The sequence below is a fragment of the Euleptes europaea genome, chromosome 7 (assembly GCF_029931775.1).
Source record: "Euleptes europaea isolate rEulEur1 chromosome 7, rEulEur1.hap1, whole genome shotgun sequence".
In the NCBI taxonomy this organism is placed as follows: Eukaryota; Metazoa; Chordata; class Lepidosauria; order Squamata; family Sphaerodactylidae; genus Euleptes; species Euleptes europaea.
In genome coordinates this window covers 26,427,966-26,448,237 of record NC_079318.1, presented here as the reverse complement: position 1 = coordinate 26,448,237, position 20,272 = coordinate 26,427,966, and the positions used below count along the sequence as shown (strand labels likewise).

General features: G+C 42.9%; 1 protein-coding gene across 1 annotated transcript; it reads left to right on the top strand.

Annotated features, from left to right (window-relative positions):
* Window positions 1–1,700: 1,700 nt before the first annotated feature.
* Window positions 1,701–6,337, top strand: GNG4 (G protein subunit gamma 4). Its single transcript, XM_056853057.1, has 2 exons — window positions 1,701–1,808; window positions 6,089–6,337. The coding sequence occupies exons 1-2, from the start codon at window positions 1,710–1,712 to the stop codon at window positions 6,215–6,217; spliced, it is 228 nt and encodes a 75-aa protein (XP_056709035.1). The 5' UTR covers window positions 1,701–1,709; the 3' UTR covers window positions 6,218–6,337.
* The last annotated feature ends 13,935 nt before the right edge of the window (window positions 6,338–20,272 follow it).

Genomic DNA, 20,272 nt, shown 5'->3' with positions numbered 1-20,272 from the left:
CACTGCTGGATGTATTCTGTGGGGGTCTACCGTCTCGTTCAATGTTTATGTAAGACGAATGAATGAGATGCTGATGATATTCAGGTTTATATCTCTTTAAATAAGCCTACGGTAGCTTCCGCCTCTGTGCTAGGCCTGTTCATGGATGTCATGGTTGAGTGGCTGAGGGAGAATATGTTGAGGCTGGATGCAGATGGGACTAAGGTGATGATTGTTGTTAAGGCTGGTGTTCTGGGAGGAATTGTGCTGCCCTTTCTGGATGAGGTGATTCTCCTTTTAACAAACTTAAAGAGCCCACCCTGTTTCCAGGCCCACCCTGGAACCTGTTAAACCAGTCATTTGCTGGGAGCACACAGGGGCCTGATTTGGATTGGGGCTATGGATAGAGGGGGCTTAGACCTTCCGTCTAACCCATGCTGTTTTTCTGACCTGAAACATCCCCCGAGAGACACTGTTTGCTTTATTGGGGAAATGTATGCGTAGCCCATCAGTACAAATTTGCCTTAGCAGGCGCCTCCAATACTACGTAATACCTGCTCTGAGATAAAACCAATCATATGGCCCATTCTGGCACATAGAAGTGGCAGCCGCTTATAGGTGACAATGTAATGCAGCTATTAATGAACATTTAGAACAGGGGTGGGGAACCTTTTTCCTGCCAAGGGCCATTTTCACATTTATAACAGTGTTCGGGGGCCATACCAGGCATGGAGGGGGAGGGGGAGAAAGAGGCTAGGGTTGCAAGATCTCCAGCCACCACCTGGAGAGAAAGAAAGAAAGAAAGAAAGAGAGAGAGAGAGAGAGAGAGAGAGAGAGAGAGAGAGAGAGAGAAAGAAAGAAAGAAAGAAAGAAAGAAAGAAAGAAAGAAAGAAAGAAAGAAAGAAAGAAAGAAAGAAAGAAAGAAAGAAAGAGGGAAGGGAAGGAAGGGAGGAAGAAAGTAAGGAAAGAAAGAAAGGAAGGAAGGAAGGAAGGAAGGAAGGAAGGAAAGAGAGGATGGGAGGCTTCTCCCACACACACACACACACACACACACGCACTCACCAGCAGCGCGGGGATCTCGCACACACACACATACACGGGGAGGGCTGGGGGGGACCCTCCGGTGGCAGCGCGGCAGCGCGCAGGCCGGGGGCATGGAGCACGGGGAGGGCTGGCAGGGGACCTTCAGCTTTGTGCGCAGGCACTTTGGCTTCCCAGTGAAGCCCGAAGTGCTGAGATGAGGGCCTGGCTAGCGACAGCTAGCTCCGTGGAGCTCCCAGCCTTGGCAGGTGGGCCGGGGGCCAGACAAAATGATCTCGCGGGCCGTATCTGGCCTGCGGGCCGGAGGTTCCCCACCCCTGAATTAGAAGATGAAAATGGTGTGTTGCTTTTAAACTAACACTGGATATTGGATGTACTGAGAAAAACTTCGAAGAAGAAAGAATTTGGACGTAATCCGTCATACTTTGAAATCTCAGCAAAATTTGACTACGGGAGCTTTGACTCGCAAAAATGTATACCTCAAGAATCTTTTTGGTCTCTAAGGTGCCTCTGGTTTTAAATTTAGCTCTTCTACAGCAGACCCAACATGGCTCCCCTCTTGAAACAAAATGCTAGAAAAGGGAAGGCATTGTGGCCAGAAAGGAATGACATATATGCTTTCAGGTATTTTCATTAGGAAAAACAATTTTTTCTAATGCTTCAGTTTTGACTGTTACAGGAAAAACAGAATGAAGGAGGCAATGTCAAATAACAGTACGACAAGTATATCTCAAGCAAGAAAAGCAGTGGAACAACTAAAAATGGAGGCATACTTGGACAGGATAAAGGTAAACTGAAAATCGTGATAAAGTTTTACATACAATACATACAGAATAAATTTTACCTACCTATATTATTTCATGGTGGTATTTATTATTTACTGCAGAAATGTTTAACTAAAAACAAAGGATATGTTGGTTCTTGTAGTTTATCCGGGCTGTGTAACCGTGGTCTTGGTATTTTCTTTCCTGGTATTTTCTTTCCTTTTCTTTCCGGATATGTTGCTCATATTTTATAGCACTTATGTTTTAAGTCAGTGGTGGTTTGGGCATTGACTTGAGGAGGATTAAGATTATGCCTATATTTCTTGACAAGCATTGGGGTCGCATCTGTCTGTTGATAAAGACCATCTCCTCTCTTTCCTCAGGAATGGGGTAGACTACTTCCATTCCCAGAGGAGTCAGCAGACTTATTAAGTGTCAGATTGTGATGCCTTCTTTTTAAAGTACAGTTTATTTTTGCTGCATTGAATATGGTGTCTGAAGTTCTTTCAAAGCCTTGATGCACATCTTTTTAGATTTTCAGCTTGCCACACAAAGAGCTCTTTGTTTATAACTGGAAATTAAATCAAGTTCATGATTGTCCAGCAGCAAGGTTAATAGATGTCCATGTGTGCATACGTGCACACACACAAGTTCACACTTCAAGTACAATTCTAAGAACACTTTGCTGGGTAAAAGCCACACTGAATAGAGCTGAGTAGGATTTTAAGAAGTCTTGCTTAAGGTGGCACTGTAATTTTTTCTCTGGCAGCTTATTTCAGAAACAGAAACTATTACAGTGCTGAAATATCTCAAAAAGCACCCCTACAAACATATATTCGATGAAAATCTTAAGGCCAGATCTAAGCAGATATTACTTGAGAGATCTGTACTTTTGCTTTGAGCCGTATTGTTACCCCAGTTGTGTTTTTGAATGCTTAGAAATTCAGATTAACAAACAAGTGAAATAGCTGGGACCATATGGACAATTTTAAATATACAGAATGGCATGCCAGAACACACACACTTCATGCTTTATGTCTCTCACACACAAAAATACAGGTCCTCATACATAAGTACACAAACATAGGAGTAAGTCCTTCTACTGAGTTGCATCGGGACAAAGAGATGTTTACAACAAGCTCTGGGGGGAAAACCTGCTGTATAAAACATAAGGAGAAATGATGTAGCTTCAGAAGGTCCTCTGTCAGAAATACATCTCTTTTGAGAAACAGCCTGCCCATGTCCCTTGGAAATGATACCTTTGCTAAAGATCCACAGAGACGGAGCGGACCAAATAGCAAGGAGGTTTAAGCTGATCACAAGGGACCATGGTGAAGACGCAAGGAAAGGGTGGAGACATATTCAGTTTCGTAACTTGATACCTTGCCTAACCTTAGGCTTGCCAGGCCCTGCAGCTCCACCGGCAGGAGCTTTGCGGGGCTGTGGCGGACGTGCACAGTGTGCGCACGCGCCTGGTGCAGCATGCGTGCGCACACCACGCGACGCACCTATGTCACTTCCGGGTCTACCCGGAAGCGACACGGACGCTCTAGCGATCCCGGCCAAAACTCTATGGTTTCCATAGAGTTTCAGCCGAGGTTGCCAGAGCGTCTGCCCGGAAGCGATGTGCGTGGAGCTGGCCAGCGGGCAACCTGGTGGATTGGCGGGATTTTACCTGTCACCACCGGGCACCTGGCAACCCTACAGAATGGAAGGAAACTCTCCTGGCCACTCGGAGATTCTTGGAGGAAAAATTGAAATATATGCAAAATGAATTCATACTGTAATTCACAATACTGTATACTCTGTTAAAAATAGCAGAGTTTTAAAAAGAAGAGTAATAACTGTAATCCCAAAAAATAGTGCTAAATACCGGTGCAAAAGTTTTCTTGTAGGAAAGACGTTAGTGTGAAATAGTGAATCTGTTTATGTATGTATTTATTTAAAACATTTCCTCCCCCTTTCCACCCAATTAGGGCCCTTGAGGAACTGAACTGTTAAAATACCACAGCCAAAAGGGCTATCTTTCAGGTTGTCCACCCATCTCGCCTTAAATGACAGGTACATGAAGCAGGGCCCCCAAAGATAATGGTTGGATAGGCCCTTTAGCTATGCTAGTCCCAAACCAGATAGAACTTTAAAGGTCAATACCAGCATCTTTGGGGACCAGTGTAGATGAAACAATACTGGAGTGATATGCCCTCCACAACCTTCTCGAATCAACTTTCTTGCCATAGCATTCTGTACCAATTGTAGCTTCCAAACACTCTTCAAGGGCAGTCCCATGTAGAGCACCTTACAGTAATCTAATCTAGGGCATGAACCATAGTTGCAAGATCTTTATTCAGGAAAGACTGTGGCTGGCTCGTCAGCTGAAACTGGTGAAAGGCATTCCTGGCTATCACTGCTGTCTGCTTATCCAACAGGAGACCCACAGCACCACAAGTCGTGAACCTGTTCCTTTAGGGGGAGTGTAACCCCATCCAAAATAGGAGACACCTCAGTTCCTGGGTCAGTCCTTCCACTTACTAGAAGCACTTCTATCCTGTCAAGGTTAAGCTTCAGTTTACTAGTTCTCATCCATCCCAAAACTGCCTCCAGGCACTAGTTGAAGAATCCCACAGCCTACTTTGGCTCAGGTGTTAGTGCAAGACAGAACTGAATATCATCCCCATATTGGTGACAACCGGCCCAAGTTCTGGATGACTTCACCCAGCAGCTCCATATAGACTTCACCCAGCAGTTCCGTGGGGGACAAGATGGAACCTTTCAGGATCCCATAGGCCAAGGAGTGGAGCAGCAATCCCTCAGCACAACTTTCTGAAACCTACCTTCCAGGTAGAATTAAAGCCACCACAAAATGGTGCCCCCTCCCCAGTCTCAGCCCTGAAAGGCAGTCCAGAAGGATACCACGATGAAAGTCACTGTGAGGTCCAGGAACATCAGCAGGGTTACATGCCCTCTGTCCATCTCCCAGTGCAGGTCACCCACTAGGGCAACCAAGTCTGTTTCAGTCCTATAACCAGGCCTGACATGTGAGCGGTATAAATAATTTGCATTATAAGTGATAGCCCATGGGATATCAAAACTGTGTTGCTGCCTTCCAATGGAGAAACCCTGATTTTTCTACAAGTGTCAGATCATGAACAATTATGTGCCTTAGCTATTGTTCTCTCTCAATCTTTTAAAGAGAAGAGACAGAGAGTATTGTTAACTATTTCTAAAATAGTGTTGTGAGATCAACAGTGGCGTTAGTAAGATGTTTGTGGCTGTGCTCATTTTAGACACAAAGCAAAAGCAGAGTGGATGTCATTGCAAGAATAGTAATTATGCTTGTCTTGTCTTGGAAGGTGACTGTAGTAATTGCAGCGTTTTCTCTTGTCAGTGAATGTTATAATTATAGTGTATCTAACAGGATTATGTTCTAACTTGGGCTGTTTTTAATCATCTCCTTTACTTTGAAATGTAAGGGTAAAATTCCACAATTGTTCTACAGGCTGCTAATTCTCTCTTAAATCACAATTGTTTGATAACTTAGGCCTCTGGATACTCCTTTCATCCTGAGCAGGAGGTGGGGACTGTGCTAATAAATATATACGGTATATAAAAAATGAGTGGGGAAGAGGAAATGAGTATCAGCTTCCAGTTAATGGAGAATTATGGAGCTGCTAGATACCAATGCCCATCTTGCCCATCTTACAAGACAAAGAGAACAAGATAAATTTTGTATGTCTTTTAAGTAACGGTCATCCTTTTACCTTCATTTTCTTTTCACTACTTGAGATTTTAATGGAGATTTCTTGAAGAAAAGCAGGTGATGGAAGCATTAGCAAGAAAGCAGATTTACACCGTTGTTTTTTTCATATCACTAAGTAACCTATACTGTGTTTTGAACCCCCTCCCCTCCCACCAAGTGCTGTTTTGGGGACACCTTTCATAAGCCCTAGATGTAAGATTAGAATGCCACTGGCTAACAGATAATTTTGCTTAGTTACCAAAAGTATGTGTTTATTTTATTTATTTTTATTTGATTTATACCCTGCCCTTTCCTGGCTATAGCCAAGCTTAGGGCAGCTCACAACAAAATAATATACATGATAATCAATATAAATATGCGAATCAAGTTGTGCTCTCTCATTCATCCCCTACAGCTTCTTCAGGTTTAAGTCAAATGTGCTTGACGTGCGTTTTCACTTTATGGAAACGTTCAGAGTGCTTGAATATTTCTACAGCCACTGTGACTTTAGTGCTGATGTTCAGGTTTGTAGTTCTGTTTATATTTTTGGTTTTTGAAACTCTTGTAGGTATCCAAGGCTGCTGCTGATTTGCTGGAATACTGTGATGCCCATATGGGAGAAGATCCACTTATTATACCAGTGCCTGCGTCTGAAAATCCCTTCAGGGAGAAGAAGCTGTTGTGTACTATTCTTTGAATTCCCTTAAAATGAAAAAAAAAATGTCCTTTGTGAAAATGTGACTGATGGTGCATGCTTTTCCTGAAGACCTCATCTGAGTTACACAATAATTTAGTTCAGTAGTGACTTTTTAAGAAAACAGTACCATTTGAAGTTACTGTAAGTATTTTACATGACTGTCTAAGATAATGTAAATTTTTCTATCAATTATCTATACTAAGTATTTCTGTTGATGACAGTTTTTTTTGTAATGAAGGACCTCTGTTTCATCTCCGATGTATGACAGTTAGCCAGTTTTGTGTGTGTGTTTGTGAGAGCAACAGTTATCGAGATGAGCAATACCAACTCTCAGTTTTTTTTTTTAAGTGTTACTTTTAGTTTAAGAAAGGCGAGTTCAGCAAGTAACATTGTGCTTGGTGATACCAATGAAAATGCTGGAGCTTTTCAGAATCTAGTTTTACCTCTCCATTTTAGGGATTAATCTGCTAGATTGCTCAACCTTTGTTTTTGATTGCATCAAAAGCAATTCTAGATGATGAGCACAACAAAAATCCTACAAGCCACACTAAAAATTGTGTTGCTCTTAACCCATGGGTCAGAATGACATACTAGAAGATTAGTAGAGTCTGTGTGTGTAGCAAGTACAATTGGCAAATTGTTACTTCGACTTCCACATATTTTTTACAAGTACTGAGTCTTACAGTTTAGCATTATAAAACATAAACCCAATAGTGCAGGTAGGTATCCACCTGGACATGCCTTTAATAATGGCTTTTACCCCAGGTTGGTCACTGCATGCTGTTATTACAGTTCTGCATGCATTAATTAATTGTGTTTTCTATGTTACTGTCTTATGTTAAACATTTCCTTATGTCCTCTAAATAAGGGCAAAAGGATTAATGTGATTTTCCCTTTTGGACAACCACCTTTAATTTGCCTCATGCTATGTGCCCAACAGTGTTACTGTGTTACCTAAGTCTTTTTCTCCTCATTCATGTTTTTATGCTTTTGATATTAATTTAATAAAGAGGATTTTGATTTGTGATTCTTGCCTTTGCAGACTTGGGGTCACGTCCCACCAGCGCCATGGTATGATTTGGGCAGAATCTTACTTCCTCAGCCTCATTCCCCACTACTTAACTAGTTAATATTAGTGTCTTATGACAAGCTAAACCTGCAACTACTGAACTGAAATTCATTAAGAGGTTTCACACCCTCCCTTCCCTCAACAAAGATTTGGGATTTGTTAAGTGATTTTGCAATACCTCTTTCCCCCATAAGCAAATTTCTTACTCACTACAACTGTTTATTATCTTAGCAAAACTTGGGATGCCCTACCTCTTACAGGTGATAATCAACTTAGAATAATTCATAAATGGTCTCTTTTTCTTGAAAAGATATGAATTTTCATAATTACATTTCAACCCATACTTTGTGCATTTCAATGCCCCTTGGCAGCTTTACTTTATTCATACCTTATATTAAATGCCTACATAGTGAGAATCCATTCATTGTATCTGAATATTTCCAGCTAATGCTGGAATAAAACGTGGATCTTTAAAGTGCCAGAAGACCCCTGTTTGTTCTTACAGGCAACCAAGAAGGCAAATGTATCCAAATATGCCCAAATATTAAGTTGGCATATTTTGAATGTACCATACAATACAAGGCCTTGGAACTGATGATAGGAAAAGTGTGTTACAGTGTATGGTATAACTTCTTACTAACCAGCGAGAGACACTATAATTCAGGGGACATAACACTAGACTTGCACTCAGACTAGTGTTGCCAGGTCCCTCTTCACCACCGGTAGGAGGTTTTTGGAGCGGAGCCCGAGGAGGACATGGTTTGGGGAGGGGAGGAACTTCAGTGCCATAAAGTCCAATTGCCAAAACGGCCATTTTCCAGGTGAACAGATAGGGTTGCCAAGTGCCTGGTGGCGGCGGGTAAAATACCGCCAATCCACCGGGCTGCCTGACGACCAGCTGAGGGCCGGCGTGGACGCTCTAGCAATTTTGGCTGAAACTCTATGGTTTCCATAGAGTTTCGTCCGAGATTGATAGAGTGTCTGCATCACTTCCGAGTAAACTGGAAGTGATATAGACGCACGGGGGCATCGTGCCAGGCGCGAGGGCGCACCACACACTCCAAAAAACCTTCCACCCATGGACCAACAGGACCTGGTAAGCCTATGAACCGATCTCTATCGACTGGAGATCAGTTGTACTAGCAGGAGATCTCCAGCTAGTACCTAGAGATTGGCGACCCGAACTCCAACCATAAATGTATTACTGGGAAATAAGTCGCACTAAAGAACAGGATGAATGGAATAGGCCAGTGATGGCGAACCTTTTAGAGACCGAGTGCCCAAACTGCAACCCAAAACCCACTTATTTATCTCTGAGTGCCAATGCGCACCACGGCAACACGGCACAGCCCTAGGCCAGTGGTCGGCAAACTCATTAGTCAACAGAGCCAAATATCAACAGTACAATGATTGAGATTTCTTTTGAGAGCCAAATTTCTTAAACTTAAACTATATAGGTAGGCACACTAAATAAAACTTGATATCATACTTAATAATGATCTTATTTATTGATAAAAATTAAATTGTAAGTCCCTGCCATTTCCCCTTCCCCGCCTAGAGTCCCATTGGGAGGCCAGGTCTACCCATTGGCTTTCTTGGCAGTAGACCTGACCTCCGGAGGCCCATAGAAGCCAATTGGTAGACCTGGCCTCTGAAGGGGGACTTTTTTCCCCTCCTCAGAGTCCAGGTCTACTGCCAAGAAAGCCAGTGGGTAGACATGGCCTCTGAGGAGGGAAAAAAGTAAGTAAGGCATCCATAAAATTAAATCATGACAATGACTGACAAACACTGTACATTTTCCCCATATGCATTCTCAAAACTGCAGGGGGGCTTATTGTTGAGTTGTGCATCTGAGTGGCAAATCCAAGGCAAAATCTCCCATTCATAAATGGCCAATAACTCCCCATGCAGAGTTTTGAGAATCTGGATGGGGAAAATGTGCATCTGAGTGGCAAATCCAAGGCAAAAACCTCCCATTCACAAATGGCCAATAACCCCTGTCCCGAGCCCAGGCCTCCCCGGGCCACCTTGGGACTTCCCAGTCACCGGCGGGGGCTAGCCACCACACGCAGGGGGAGAAAAGGGGTCTGGACGTCAGGATAAAAGCCCCTCCCACCCATCCTTCCCTCCGCCCGATGACAAACCTCCGCGGTCGGGCACCTGGCCGGGAGGGGGAGGGGGGTCAAGCGCCGACGACACCACCCCCAGGCAGGAGCCGACCCCCACAACCTACCTTTCCCCCGCAGGTTCCCCAAAGGCAAGAAGGGCAGACGCCCCTGAACTGGCCCAACCGAAGAGGGGGGGGCTTCTGGCGGGCCGGGAGTCCAGCCCCCCCAGACACACGTGTGTGCGTACGCGCCCCACTCCTCCGTGTGGGCCCCTCCAGAGGGCCGCGGGGGCCAGCTGGCCCCCGCTGGCCGGCGGGAGTGAGAACGGTGGTGGGGCGAAACACCCTCCGGGGGGGCGCCAGATGCCAAAGGAGGCGGGACAGAGTCAGCGAGCGGAAGCGGCGATGGGCTCCCCTCTTCCAGGCGGCAAGAGGCGAGAAGGCCTGGCTCAACAGCCGGGGAAGGAGCAGCGGGAGGCCCCGATGCGCGCACCCCACCACAGGGATTTCTCCCCCCACGGCCAGGCTCGGGAGTGGTGCGGGAGGCCGCGGGGTGGGGGGGGTTCTCCGCCCCCCCTCGGCTCCGGGCAGGGGGGGATTGGGACCGAGGCCAGGGCAGAAAAATTCGGCGGGGAGTCCAGGAAAGGGGCTGGCTTTGAACCGAGCAGTTCAAAGCCCTCGCGGCCCAGCTGGGCGGCCGCCTGCCTACAGCCTCCCCCATCCGGGGCGGGGCAGAGCCGGAAAGGCCAGCAGCTGGGAGGAACCATGCGTGCCGGCAGAGAGGGCAATGCGTGCCGGAAGTGGCACGCATGCCATAGGTTCGCCAACACGGGAATAGGCAAACACCCTTAGAAAAATGTCCATACTTATACAGTATGATGTACGGTATAAACAGGGTTGCTAGCTCCACCCCGTGGTGGAGGTCCAGAGAAAGGAGGCAGAAAAATTTCACAGAACTCTGGTTGGAAATCTATAGACTAAACAAGGTAGAAAACTTGATACACTTAGTAGGCAAATACCTCTTCTATCTTTCCCATTGTCTAATCAATGGAGCGTTCACACATGCAAAACTGCCTCAGGAGCCGATATAGACAGTGTCTTGCTCCCAGTATGCAGTTGAGAAGGGGGAGGGATGAGAATGAAGCTTAGCTTGACTACAGGCAGCTATGTAGGGGGGGGGGGGGCTAGCAACCACAAAAGAATAATCTTTCATCATATGGCTTTTCCCAACCTTGGACACTAGTAAAATTACCCTCACTGCCTTTTAATTAAATGTTAGCTTCTGTGTCAGGCATTGAATTTTAAATATGAAATTCAAGGCAAACTGTACAGATGAGGTTATTTCAGTTCCCAGAGCCTTAGAGATAAAATATATCCTCACTCTACATCTGTGATGTGCTTGGTGCATCTTGACTTACATTTTAAAAGGTAGTTTAGCTGATGCAGCAAATATTTTTAATAGGCTTTTCTGAAAGCAAGAAAAACAATTAGTTGCTTCCTTTGTAATAAGCTCCACTAGGGAACCCTTTCTACATCATAATTGATTTGTTAATTTTAACAAGGCCTGCTCCAGTCACCATGGCAACATGTTTATTTTTTCTTTTCCCATTGATATAGGTCTAACAGAGAGAGAACATGAAAAATGTCGGCCATACTGCTTTATTCTGGTCACCCACACCCCCATTTTTCAAACATTAAAAATTGTTAGGTTAAATGAAAATGTAAACAATTTAATATTTCTCAAAATATGTTAAACCAAATAATATTTTTAAAATATTAAATGAAAACCTAAAGTAAAAAAAATGAAGAATCATATGCTAGCAAGGTTTAGTAACCTATTGGGAGATAGTTTTATAGGTTGAACAATGTATATTTAACTGAAAAATAAAACGCGAGTCCAGTGACTCCTCCCCCCCCCCCTTAGAGGCTAACAGAATTTATTCCGCCATAAGCTTTCAGGAGTCAGAGCTCACTTCATCAGATGCATGAAGTATACATCCATTAGGTCAATCCATTTATATATACATCTAAATGACCACAATTTAAAATCTCAATTAGGACTGCCAATAAACAAAAACTAAATTAGTCAAATGCATCCCTAAATAAATCTCTTCAGCTGCCTGCTGAATACTGAAAGTGAGGGGACCAGGCATACAGAGGCCAAGGCTTCTTTTGCAGTCTCCTCCTCTTGCGTACTTCAGCTGCTCGCTCTAATTTGTCATGGAGAGGAGTCAGTAATTGTACTGGACTAGAAATCTTCCATTACACACCACAGACACTCTAAATGTAGGTACAAATTAACATATAGATGGGGAAGTGGAATTGCAGAGGCAGGCCACACCCTGAACTTTCAAGTGTTTATTGAGAATAGAGTCTGTGTAGCATCCAGTACACATGATCCAGAACATTTCATTTTCCAGGATCCCGACTAAGGTATACAAGCAGGGGGTATGCAAGGACATGTAGGAGACATTTCATTTTTCCCTCCACCACTATTTCCTCTTTCCCTTTCCTGAAAGCCCCTATAGCCTCTTGCCATTTCCTGCCTCCTGTTTGCTTTCCCACCCACCAGCCAACCTACCTCTATTCGACCTCTACCTCCACCTTCAATTTTCCCTCATTCCCTCTCCCTGGGAAAAGTCTGGCTGAGTTGTGTAGCGTCAGCTGCTGGGCCAGGTCCAGTTGTGCGCCGGGGAACCCACAAAGATTTGTGAGGGGAAATTCAGTTTCCCCTGTACCCTTAAACCACAATATTTCACCTTTCCCTCCTCTTAGCATCTCCCATATTTTCACCTTTCCCTGCTTCCTTCTCTCCTTCCCAGACACCAACCAGCCTACTTTTTATCTGCTCCTCATTTTCAGCTGTGTTCATTTATTACATTTATACCTTGCCTTTCTCCACAATGTGGACCCAACACTGGTTACATCATTCTCTTCTATAGTATCTTTGTAACAACCCTCTGAAGTAGGTTAGGCTGTGTGTCTGTAACTGGCTGAAGATCACCAAGCAAGATTCCATGGCAAAGTCACGTTTATGTATTTCTTCCTATATGGAGATTATATACTAATCTCCATGTAGGAAGAAGAGGAGCCTGAAGAGGAGAAGACTGAAAGGGGATATGATAACCATGTTCAAGTATTTGAGGGGCTGTCATATAGAGGATGGTGCTGAGTTGTTTTCTGTTGCCCAAGAAGGCCGGACCAGAACCAACGGGTTGAAATTAAATCAAAAGAGTTTTCGTCTAGACATTAGGAAGAATTTTCTAACAGAGCGGTTCCTCAGTGGAACAGGCTTCCTTGGGAGGTGGTAATCTCTCCTTCCATGGAGGTTTTTAAGAAGAGGTTAGATGGCCATCTGTCAGCAATGCTGATTCTGTGACCTTAGGCAGATGATGAGAGGGAGGGCATCTTGGCCATCTTCTAGTCACTTGGGGTATGGGGGTGGGGAGGGTAGTTGTGAATTCCCTGCATTGTGCAGGGGGTTATACTTGATGACCCTGGTGGTCCCTTCCAACTCTATGATTCTATGATTCTACTATTATATGGGGAAATGTCACCAATCAAGCAACCCTTCCAGGGTAACTGTATTAATCCTAAACCCATGTTTTTCATATGTTTGTTAGGCTGATTTATTGCTGCCACCTGCTGGATGAAGTAATACAATGATGAATACTTCAAGACAAGGTGGAAGGCTTGATTGTTTCTTGTGAAAACCTATCCAAATTAAGTATTCAAGGTGGAAGGCTTGATTGTTTTCTTGTAAAAACCTATCCAAATTGAGTATTCAGTAAAACAGTAGCTAAATACAGCATGGTTTTTCAACTGCTTGAGCTGCAGTATGAAAATAACTCTGTGCAAAACGTTACTGGTTGAAAAGACTGTAGTTCAGGGAACAGAAATGGAGCAGCTATTCATTTTGATTTTATCCTGTCTGATCCCAGGCTCAGGGTGAGTTATCAGAGCTTAACATATAACACTGTGTGTTACTTCTGATATCAAATCAATTGCTTAACATAATGAAGTAGATTGTGCTATTAGTGATTTCAGCTACTGTGAATGGTCATTATACTTATCTTGCATATGTTTGAATTTTGCATAGAAATTGTACAGATTAGACCTGCTTCATGGCCGTCTGACCAGAGTTCACAATTTCCCCCTTCTAAATGTATATGTGTGTCTGTACTGAAAATTCACTTCATGCATGTATTGAAGTGGGCTCAAACTTCAAAAAGCCCACATAAAGCAGCAAGACACTTCTTTATTTTTGCTGCAACATACTCACATGGCTATCCTTCTGGAATTACATGTTTCCTCACCAAAATTCCTCTCTGCCTACTCCATAACTATTGCTTCCCCCCCACCCCCACAAAAAGCTGTGCCTGTTAGTTAGGGAGTAGGCAGTGACATTTTGCAGAGGGGGTAATTCCATATCCCAGTTTGGTTGTGTGTGTTAAGTGCCATCAAGTCGCTTCCGACTCATGGCGACCCTATGAATCAATGTCCTCCAAAGTGTCCTATCCTTAACAGCCTTACTCTTGTTGAGTCTTCCTCTTTTTCTGCTGCCTTCAACTTTTCCAAGCATGATTGTCTTTTCCAGTGTCTTCTCATAATGTGTCCAAAGTATGACAGCCTCAGTTTAGTCAACTGAGTTTAGTTTAGTTTAGTTTAGTTTAGACAACAGCAGTGCCACTACAGCTAACCCTGGTTAGTACTGCAGAGAAGGCAATGGTAAACCACTTCTGACCAACCTTTACCTTGAAAACCCTATGATGAGCCAATCCCAGTTTGGTGCTGAAGAATAATCTCCTGCTTCCACTTTCATTACAGTCCTGCAATCTTAGTAGGGTTGCCAGCTCCAGGTTGGGAAATACCTGGAGATTTTGGGGGTGGAGCCTGAGGAGGGTGGGGTTTGAACAGGGGAACTGATTTCTATCACCTGGAGATCAGTTGTAATAGTGGGAGATCTCCAGCCACCACCTGGAGGTTGACAACCCTAAACCTTAGCAATTATTACCGTAATTTATAGTAAGGTTGTCAACTTACTGTTCCTGTTTTCCTATACCTTTGACATTGGCCCAGAATGCAGGAGAGGGTTTTCCAGGTATAGAGGGACAGTTGAACTTCATGCGCTAATTTCTGCATGGTGTGCTATTTTTAACAACACACAGGAAGCAGACTTCTAAAACACTGGCCAACTGTAAGTGCAAGGTTAACACTGTGTGTAATTGTATTATCTACATTAACAACATTCACATATGAGCACTTTTCATTTAAACAATTTAGCCTAGGCACTGATGGGATTTTTCAGTCTACTTAAATAAATGAGTTGTTAAAGGCAGAAGAAGAAAAACATAGAGGGAACCAACTACAGAAGTGCGTGCTGGGCTTGTTGTATACCCAGTCGACTGACAGCCCATTCCTGAAGTTGGGGGCCGAATGGACATTTTCTCCATCATACCAAACGTCATTTCCTTCCCTTTCCCCCTTCTTTGTTTCTCTTTTGTTTGATATCCAGCCTGATGGACCAATCTAGAGAACCTGAAAACTTGCTCACTGTTTTGTAACATTTTGTTTTGGTTCTAATAAAAGGTGTTTTGAATTTATTCTAATGAAGCAAGAAGTTTGACTGCAATTTTTGTTTGCCAGAATAAAGCACTCCCCCCCCCCAATCTTCTATAGAATACTACAGTATTTCGGTTCATCTTTCATACCTTGGTCAGCAACTTGCTTTATCGGACAACTATTCTGAGAAAAGAGTGGGGGTGGCAGATAGATCTCTGCTTTCCTGCTCTTATCCCAAACACCCTGCTACTAAATACCATTAATACACATAGTATTTCTGCACACCATTCTTTTGTTTCTGGGATGATCATTCCAGTGTCCAGTCACAGCTTTCAGGGGGTCAGATGCAGCCCAAGAGCCTCTAGCTATTATTACATTAAAAAAAGCCAGGGGGACAAGAACCACATTCTCAATTATTTGCTGATTCACCAAGGAGGAAACTGCCTGGAAGCAGAACTGTGTATGCAGATCAGACAGAAGCAAAGAGAATAATTCAGTTTGAAGCGGGTCGTGATGTTGAAGTGATAGGCTCTTAGAATGGACCACTTCCTGAGAAGTGATATGTTATCTTATTCAGCCAGTCACCTACTAAGCAGAACTCAACAACTTTACCTACTTTTAAAAAGCAAGTCTTTTTATTGATGTACTTACAGTAAAAATGTGTATATATGTGTAAATGCAAGTTTCAAAGTCTTTACATTCAGTTACAATGTATGCAGTGACAATGCATGTTACAATGTATGCAATAAAGCAAGCAAGTCTTACATACTATTCAGTTTTAAAATCCAACTTAAAATTAAAACAGTCAAATGTCTGATTTAGTATAAAGTATCTAATTCACATTCTACAATAATAATTCAAAGCCATACATACCAACACACCTTTCTTCTGAGTCACTCTGAATGAGGTCTGAAATTCTAGCCTTTTTGTGCCTGTATTTATACTGTTTCAAACCCCTCGATAATGCTGATTCAGACCAAAAATTGGGCTGAGGAGTCCTCCTCCATTGGACTGAGGAGTCCTTCTCCATTGTCTAATATGGGCTTCCTTTCCTTTTAGTCTACTTTACTAAACTATAAACAATCAGTTTTTGAGCTCTGTGATAACTTTATATACTCAATTTTAACACCATTCTCATCTCCAGCACAATATGCATTCATTACATTCATTTATGAATCGATAGTATCATGGTTACATGTTTAAATAAAAAAACACAATTACATTGCTTATATTGCATTAGTTAGCATTGAATAACCTTGTAGTGGGGAGGATGGAGAGCATCTCCATTTATGATGTCATTGGAAGCGTAGGAAGACCTTCTATAGTTAAAAATATATGAAAAGGGCTCTGCTCTCCTCCACTAAAAGGGTGGAGGAGCCTCTGACCCATTTATCAGTAGTTTTCAGAAACATAAGCCTTTGGTTTAATATTTCCAGGCTTTCTTTTCTTCTTAAAAGTAACTAAACCTTTTGTTATATAGTAGTTTAGTTGTTTGTATGTGTAGTTTTAGTTTTATAGTGAATAATTCTGCATATGTACAACTCAATATCATAGATCATGTGCTGTAAGATGTAAGACTGTAACAAGTTCAATCCAATTTCACATTGCACTGTGTGGTTGGGATGTACAAAAAGGCCAGTAGGCACGTGCAAAACCCTCTTCCACAACTTTCTTTCCTGGGGTCCATACTTATTGTGTATGTGTGTGTGTGTGTGTGTGTGTGCGTGTGTGCGCGCCATCAAATCACAGCTGACTTATGGTGATCCCGTAGGGTTTTCAAGGCAACAGATGTTCAGAGGTGGTTTGCCATTGCCTGCCTCTGCATGGGCTGAGAGAGTTTTGTGAGAACTGTGACTGGCCCAAGATCATCCAGCAGGCTTCATGTGGAGGAGCGGGGAATCAAACCCGCTGCTCTTAACCACTATACCATGCAGGCTCCCCACACCTATTACGGGTGCACAATTCTTAAACATACCAAAGATGTGCCTAATATAAAACAAACAATATTAAAGACATGTAGCTGTAACATGATTCAATAAAGCAAATAATAATACAATATTTTTTGCTATGATACTGTGGGCTAGCGTCGTTGTGATCAAAGAGATGGCTGCCAGTTTATCATGTGTAAAGCTTGGCTCATGCTAGCCTTTCTCCATAGGATCATCTAAGTGTGCACTCCATTACATGGAAGGATTTGACATTGCAAACTAGTCAATCTGTCAATTGAGACATTTTTTAATTAAAAAACTACACTGCTTGGGTTGGATGGTGCATCACAAAATGGCAAAGTGGGCTTTTATTATTTTCTCTCCCAATAGATCCTACTCAAGCAAATGCCAAAGTTTGCTCATCCCAAACATCACAGACTTTTTACCCTAATTTCATTATTCATATGCATGCATGCAACCTCTAGGTTACACAAGCATCCTTTCCATATTCATTTCTTAAATCTAAGCCTTCCACCTTTTCCCTATTACTGACACCTCTCTGTCATCAAAGCTCGGGCCTGAAGCTCCATCTGCCCCCCTATTGACCTTTCCCTAAAGTTGCCTCCAAGGCATTGTCCACTCTTCCCAGTGCCTTAAAGCCAGCAGTTTCCCTCACATTTGATTTCCAGATTACAAATTGCTAAGATTATGTTATGTCATTTCTTATCATATTAAAAGCAGCTTACAATAAACACAAATCACTAGTACACGTCTCATCGTATTATAAGGTTAGATTCATCCATCCTCCAAGGAGCCTTCCTCCAGCCTAAGGAGTCTTTTTTTTTAGAGCATCATCCTCTAATTGTCCACTTTTCAGGCATTCCCTGGCTCTTGCATGTTCTTTCATAGGCTTGTTTTGGTATGATCTTTCTGTGGAAAGAATGCCATCCAAGTGCATTAGCAAGCCATCTGGACAAGACCAGTTCACCTGGAGAAAATGGCTGCTTTGGCAATTGGACTCTATGGCATTGAAGTCCCTCCCCTCCCCAAAACCCACCCTCCTCAGGCTCTGCCCCAAAACCCCCCACCGATGGTGAAGAGGGACCTGGCAACCCTATCTGGACAGGACGGTGTGTCGTTTAGAAGGTCCCATGGTGCTGTTTTCCTTGTCTCAGCCCCTGCAGCTGCCATTCCATACACTCACACCTATACCACTGGAGGGTGGGTTTAAAAATAATAATCAGCAATTGTATTATAACAATTGATTGCCATATGGCAATAAACTGTTATTATTGTGCTATAGCGCAATATCAACTACCAACTAAAAGTAAGCTCCAAAAAGCCCTTGGGTAGAGGAGGCGATTGCAGGGGAAATGGTGGCTGACAGAGGAAAGTGTGCACAAAACTCCCACGTGGACCCTCGATTGCCAGCGCAACTGCTGCTGCGTTCACAGTGACAATGACAGGGAACTGGAGAACATGGATGCAGCTTAAAAGATGAAGTCCCACTTGTTACCTCTTTTAAACTAGTGTTATTTAGGGCCTTAAAAGTAAAACCGGTACATTGCTTTGTGCCCAGAAGGTAACTGGGAGCCGGTATAATCCACGAAAAAAAAAGGAATTATATTTGCATGGCATCCTTCCTTCACTGTAGGGTTGCCAGCTCCAGGATGGAAACTACCTGGAGATTTTAGGGGTGGAGCCTGAGGAAGGTGGGGGTTTGGATAGGACTTCATTGCCATAGTGTCCAATTGCCAAAGCAGCCATTTTCTCCAGGGGAACTGCTCTCTGTTGCCTGGAGATCAGTTGTAATAGTGGGAGATCTCCAGCTAGTACCTGGTGGTTGGCAACCCTACTGAGGAAGCAATTCCTAATATTACTTGGATGTTGGCAACCCTACTTCACCGGCTAATATATTTCACACCCAACTGCACTTTCTGAACGCTGTGTAAGTGTAGCCCCAGAATGCAGTAAAAAAACAACAACCAAAACCTGGCGTTGACAAATACTGGCTGTTACCGCACTAGGTATTCCCAGCGATGTATCAAGAGTTTGGAAATGTTATAAAAAACATCGCTTTAAAAGGGTTTTTGGATACTACGGCTAAAAAATGGTTGGAAAACATCTTCACAGCTAAAGGGGCCAAACAAAGTGCAAACAGTATTTTTTATAACAGTTTCAGACTCTTAATACATCGGTGGGAATACATAGGAAGTGTGAACAGTATTTTTTATAACGTTTTAAACTCTTAATACATCACTGGGAATACCTAGTGCGGTAACAGCCACTGTCTCTGAAGATAAAGCTGCAGTTACTGAATCAGATGGAAGCAGTAAAATGCAGCCTTGGTTACTGCTGTTATTTGTACATTCAAGAACAGTCTAGGTCCAATTGCATATCCGGACTGGCTGCGTGACTAGCTAATGGAGCATCAATAATAAGATGACTGTCCACATCTGGTGACTTTAGGAGAGTTAGGATATTTAGCCTATCCGGTCTAGATTTAGTTCAGTGGATTTGCTCTTGTCCTCCATGTCACAGTTGACAGGCATTGGGAGAGACCCCAAGATGGCTGGATCTGATATTTAAGGGGGGGGGGAATAAAGCTGGATGGGATCAGCCCATGGATGAAACATCACTCTATCACTTTGCCCAGAAAAGAGTTCGGTAAAACTATTGCTGGGATTCCTCAGAAAGTAAGGCCCAAACAAACAGTGGCCTCTGAAGAGCCTGCGGTGGTTGGGATTGTTGTATTGACACCCACTTGATCAGCAAAGCTGATTTGAATATCAGCATATAATAGTGGTAATAGCATTTTAATATTTACAATCAATGTCAAAATGTCCAAGACTAGTCTTGCATTTCTAGACAAATGGTATCATGCCATTCTGTCTTCACTGTCTTCTCCCAGGGGAAGCAAGTTCCATATTACCGGTACTATAATTCGGTACCTTAATGGTGTTCACAAGTGGATGTAATCTGTCCAGCTATTCTTCTTCAGAAATCAGAGGCACAGAAAATAATAATATGAAAATTCATTCATTTTCAGTTATGTTTTGGCCCATTTTTTGATTTGCCAAATTAACTTAAAGTGGTTCATAGTTAATTCACATGTTTTAAATTAAAATAAGTTTAAACAATCTTAAAGAAGCAAGCACTCTGGATTTCAGTGCAAGAAAGAAGCATTCGTTTTTCGAACGGTATTTTTGTTCCTTTGTTTTTATTGTACTATATTGCATTTCGGTTTACATATTGTGTTGCTCACTCGCTATTTTTGAAGAGCAAACGATTTATAAACATGATAAATAAATGTGAAGTTGTTTATGTTTCACTAAAAATAATATTTTTAAAAAATATAAATAAATCAAATAATAACAGTGACGATCTTG

Excerpts from the sequence above, each read along its gene's own strand:
- GNG4 (XM_056853057.1), top strand. The coding sequence starts at position 1,710 with ATGAAGGAGGCAATGTCAAATAACAGTACGACAAGTATATCTCAAGCA. Across the intron at positions 1,809-6,088 it reads CATACTTGGACAGGATAAAG|GTATCCAAGGCTGCTGCTGA; the intron begins GTAAACTGAAAA and ends AAACTCTTGTAG.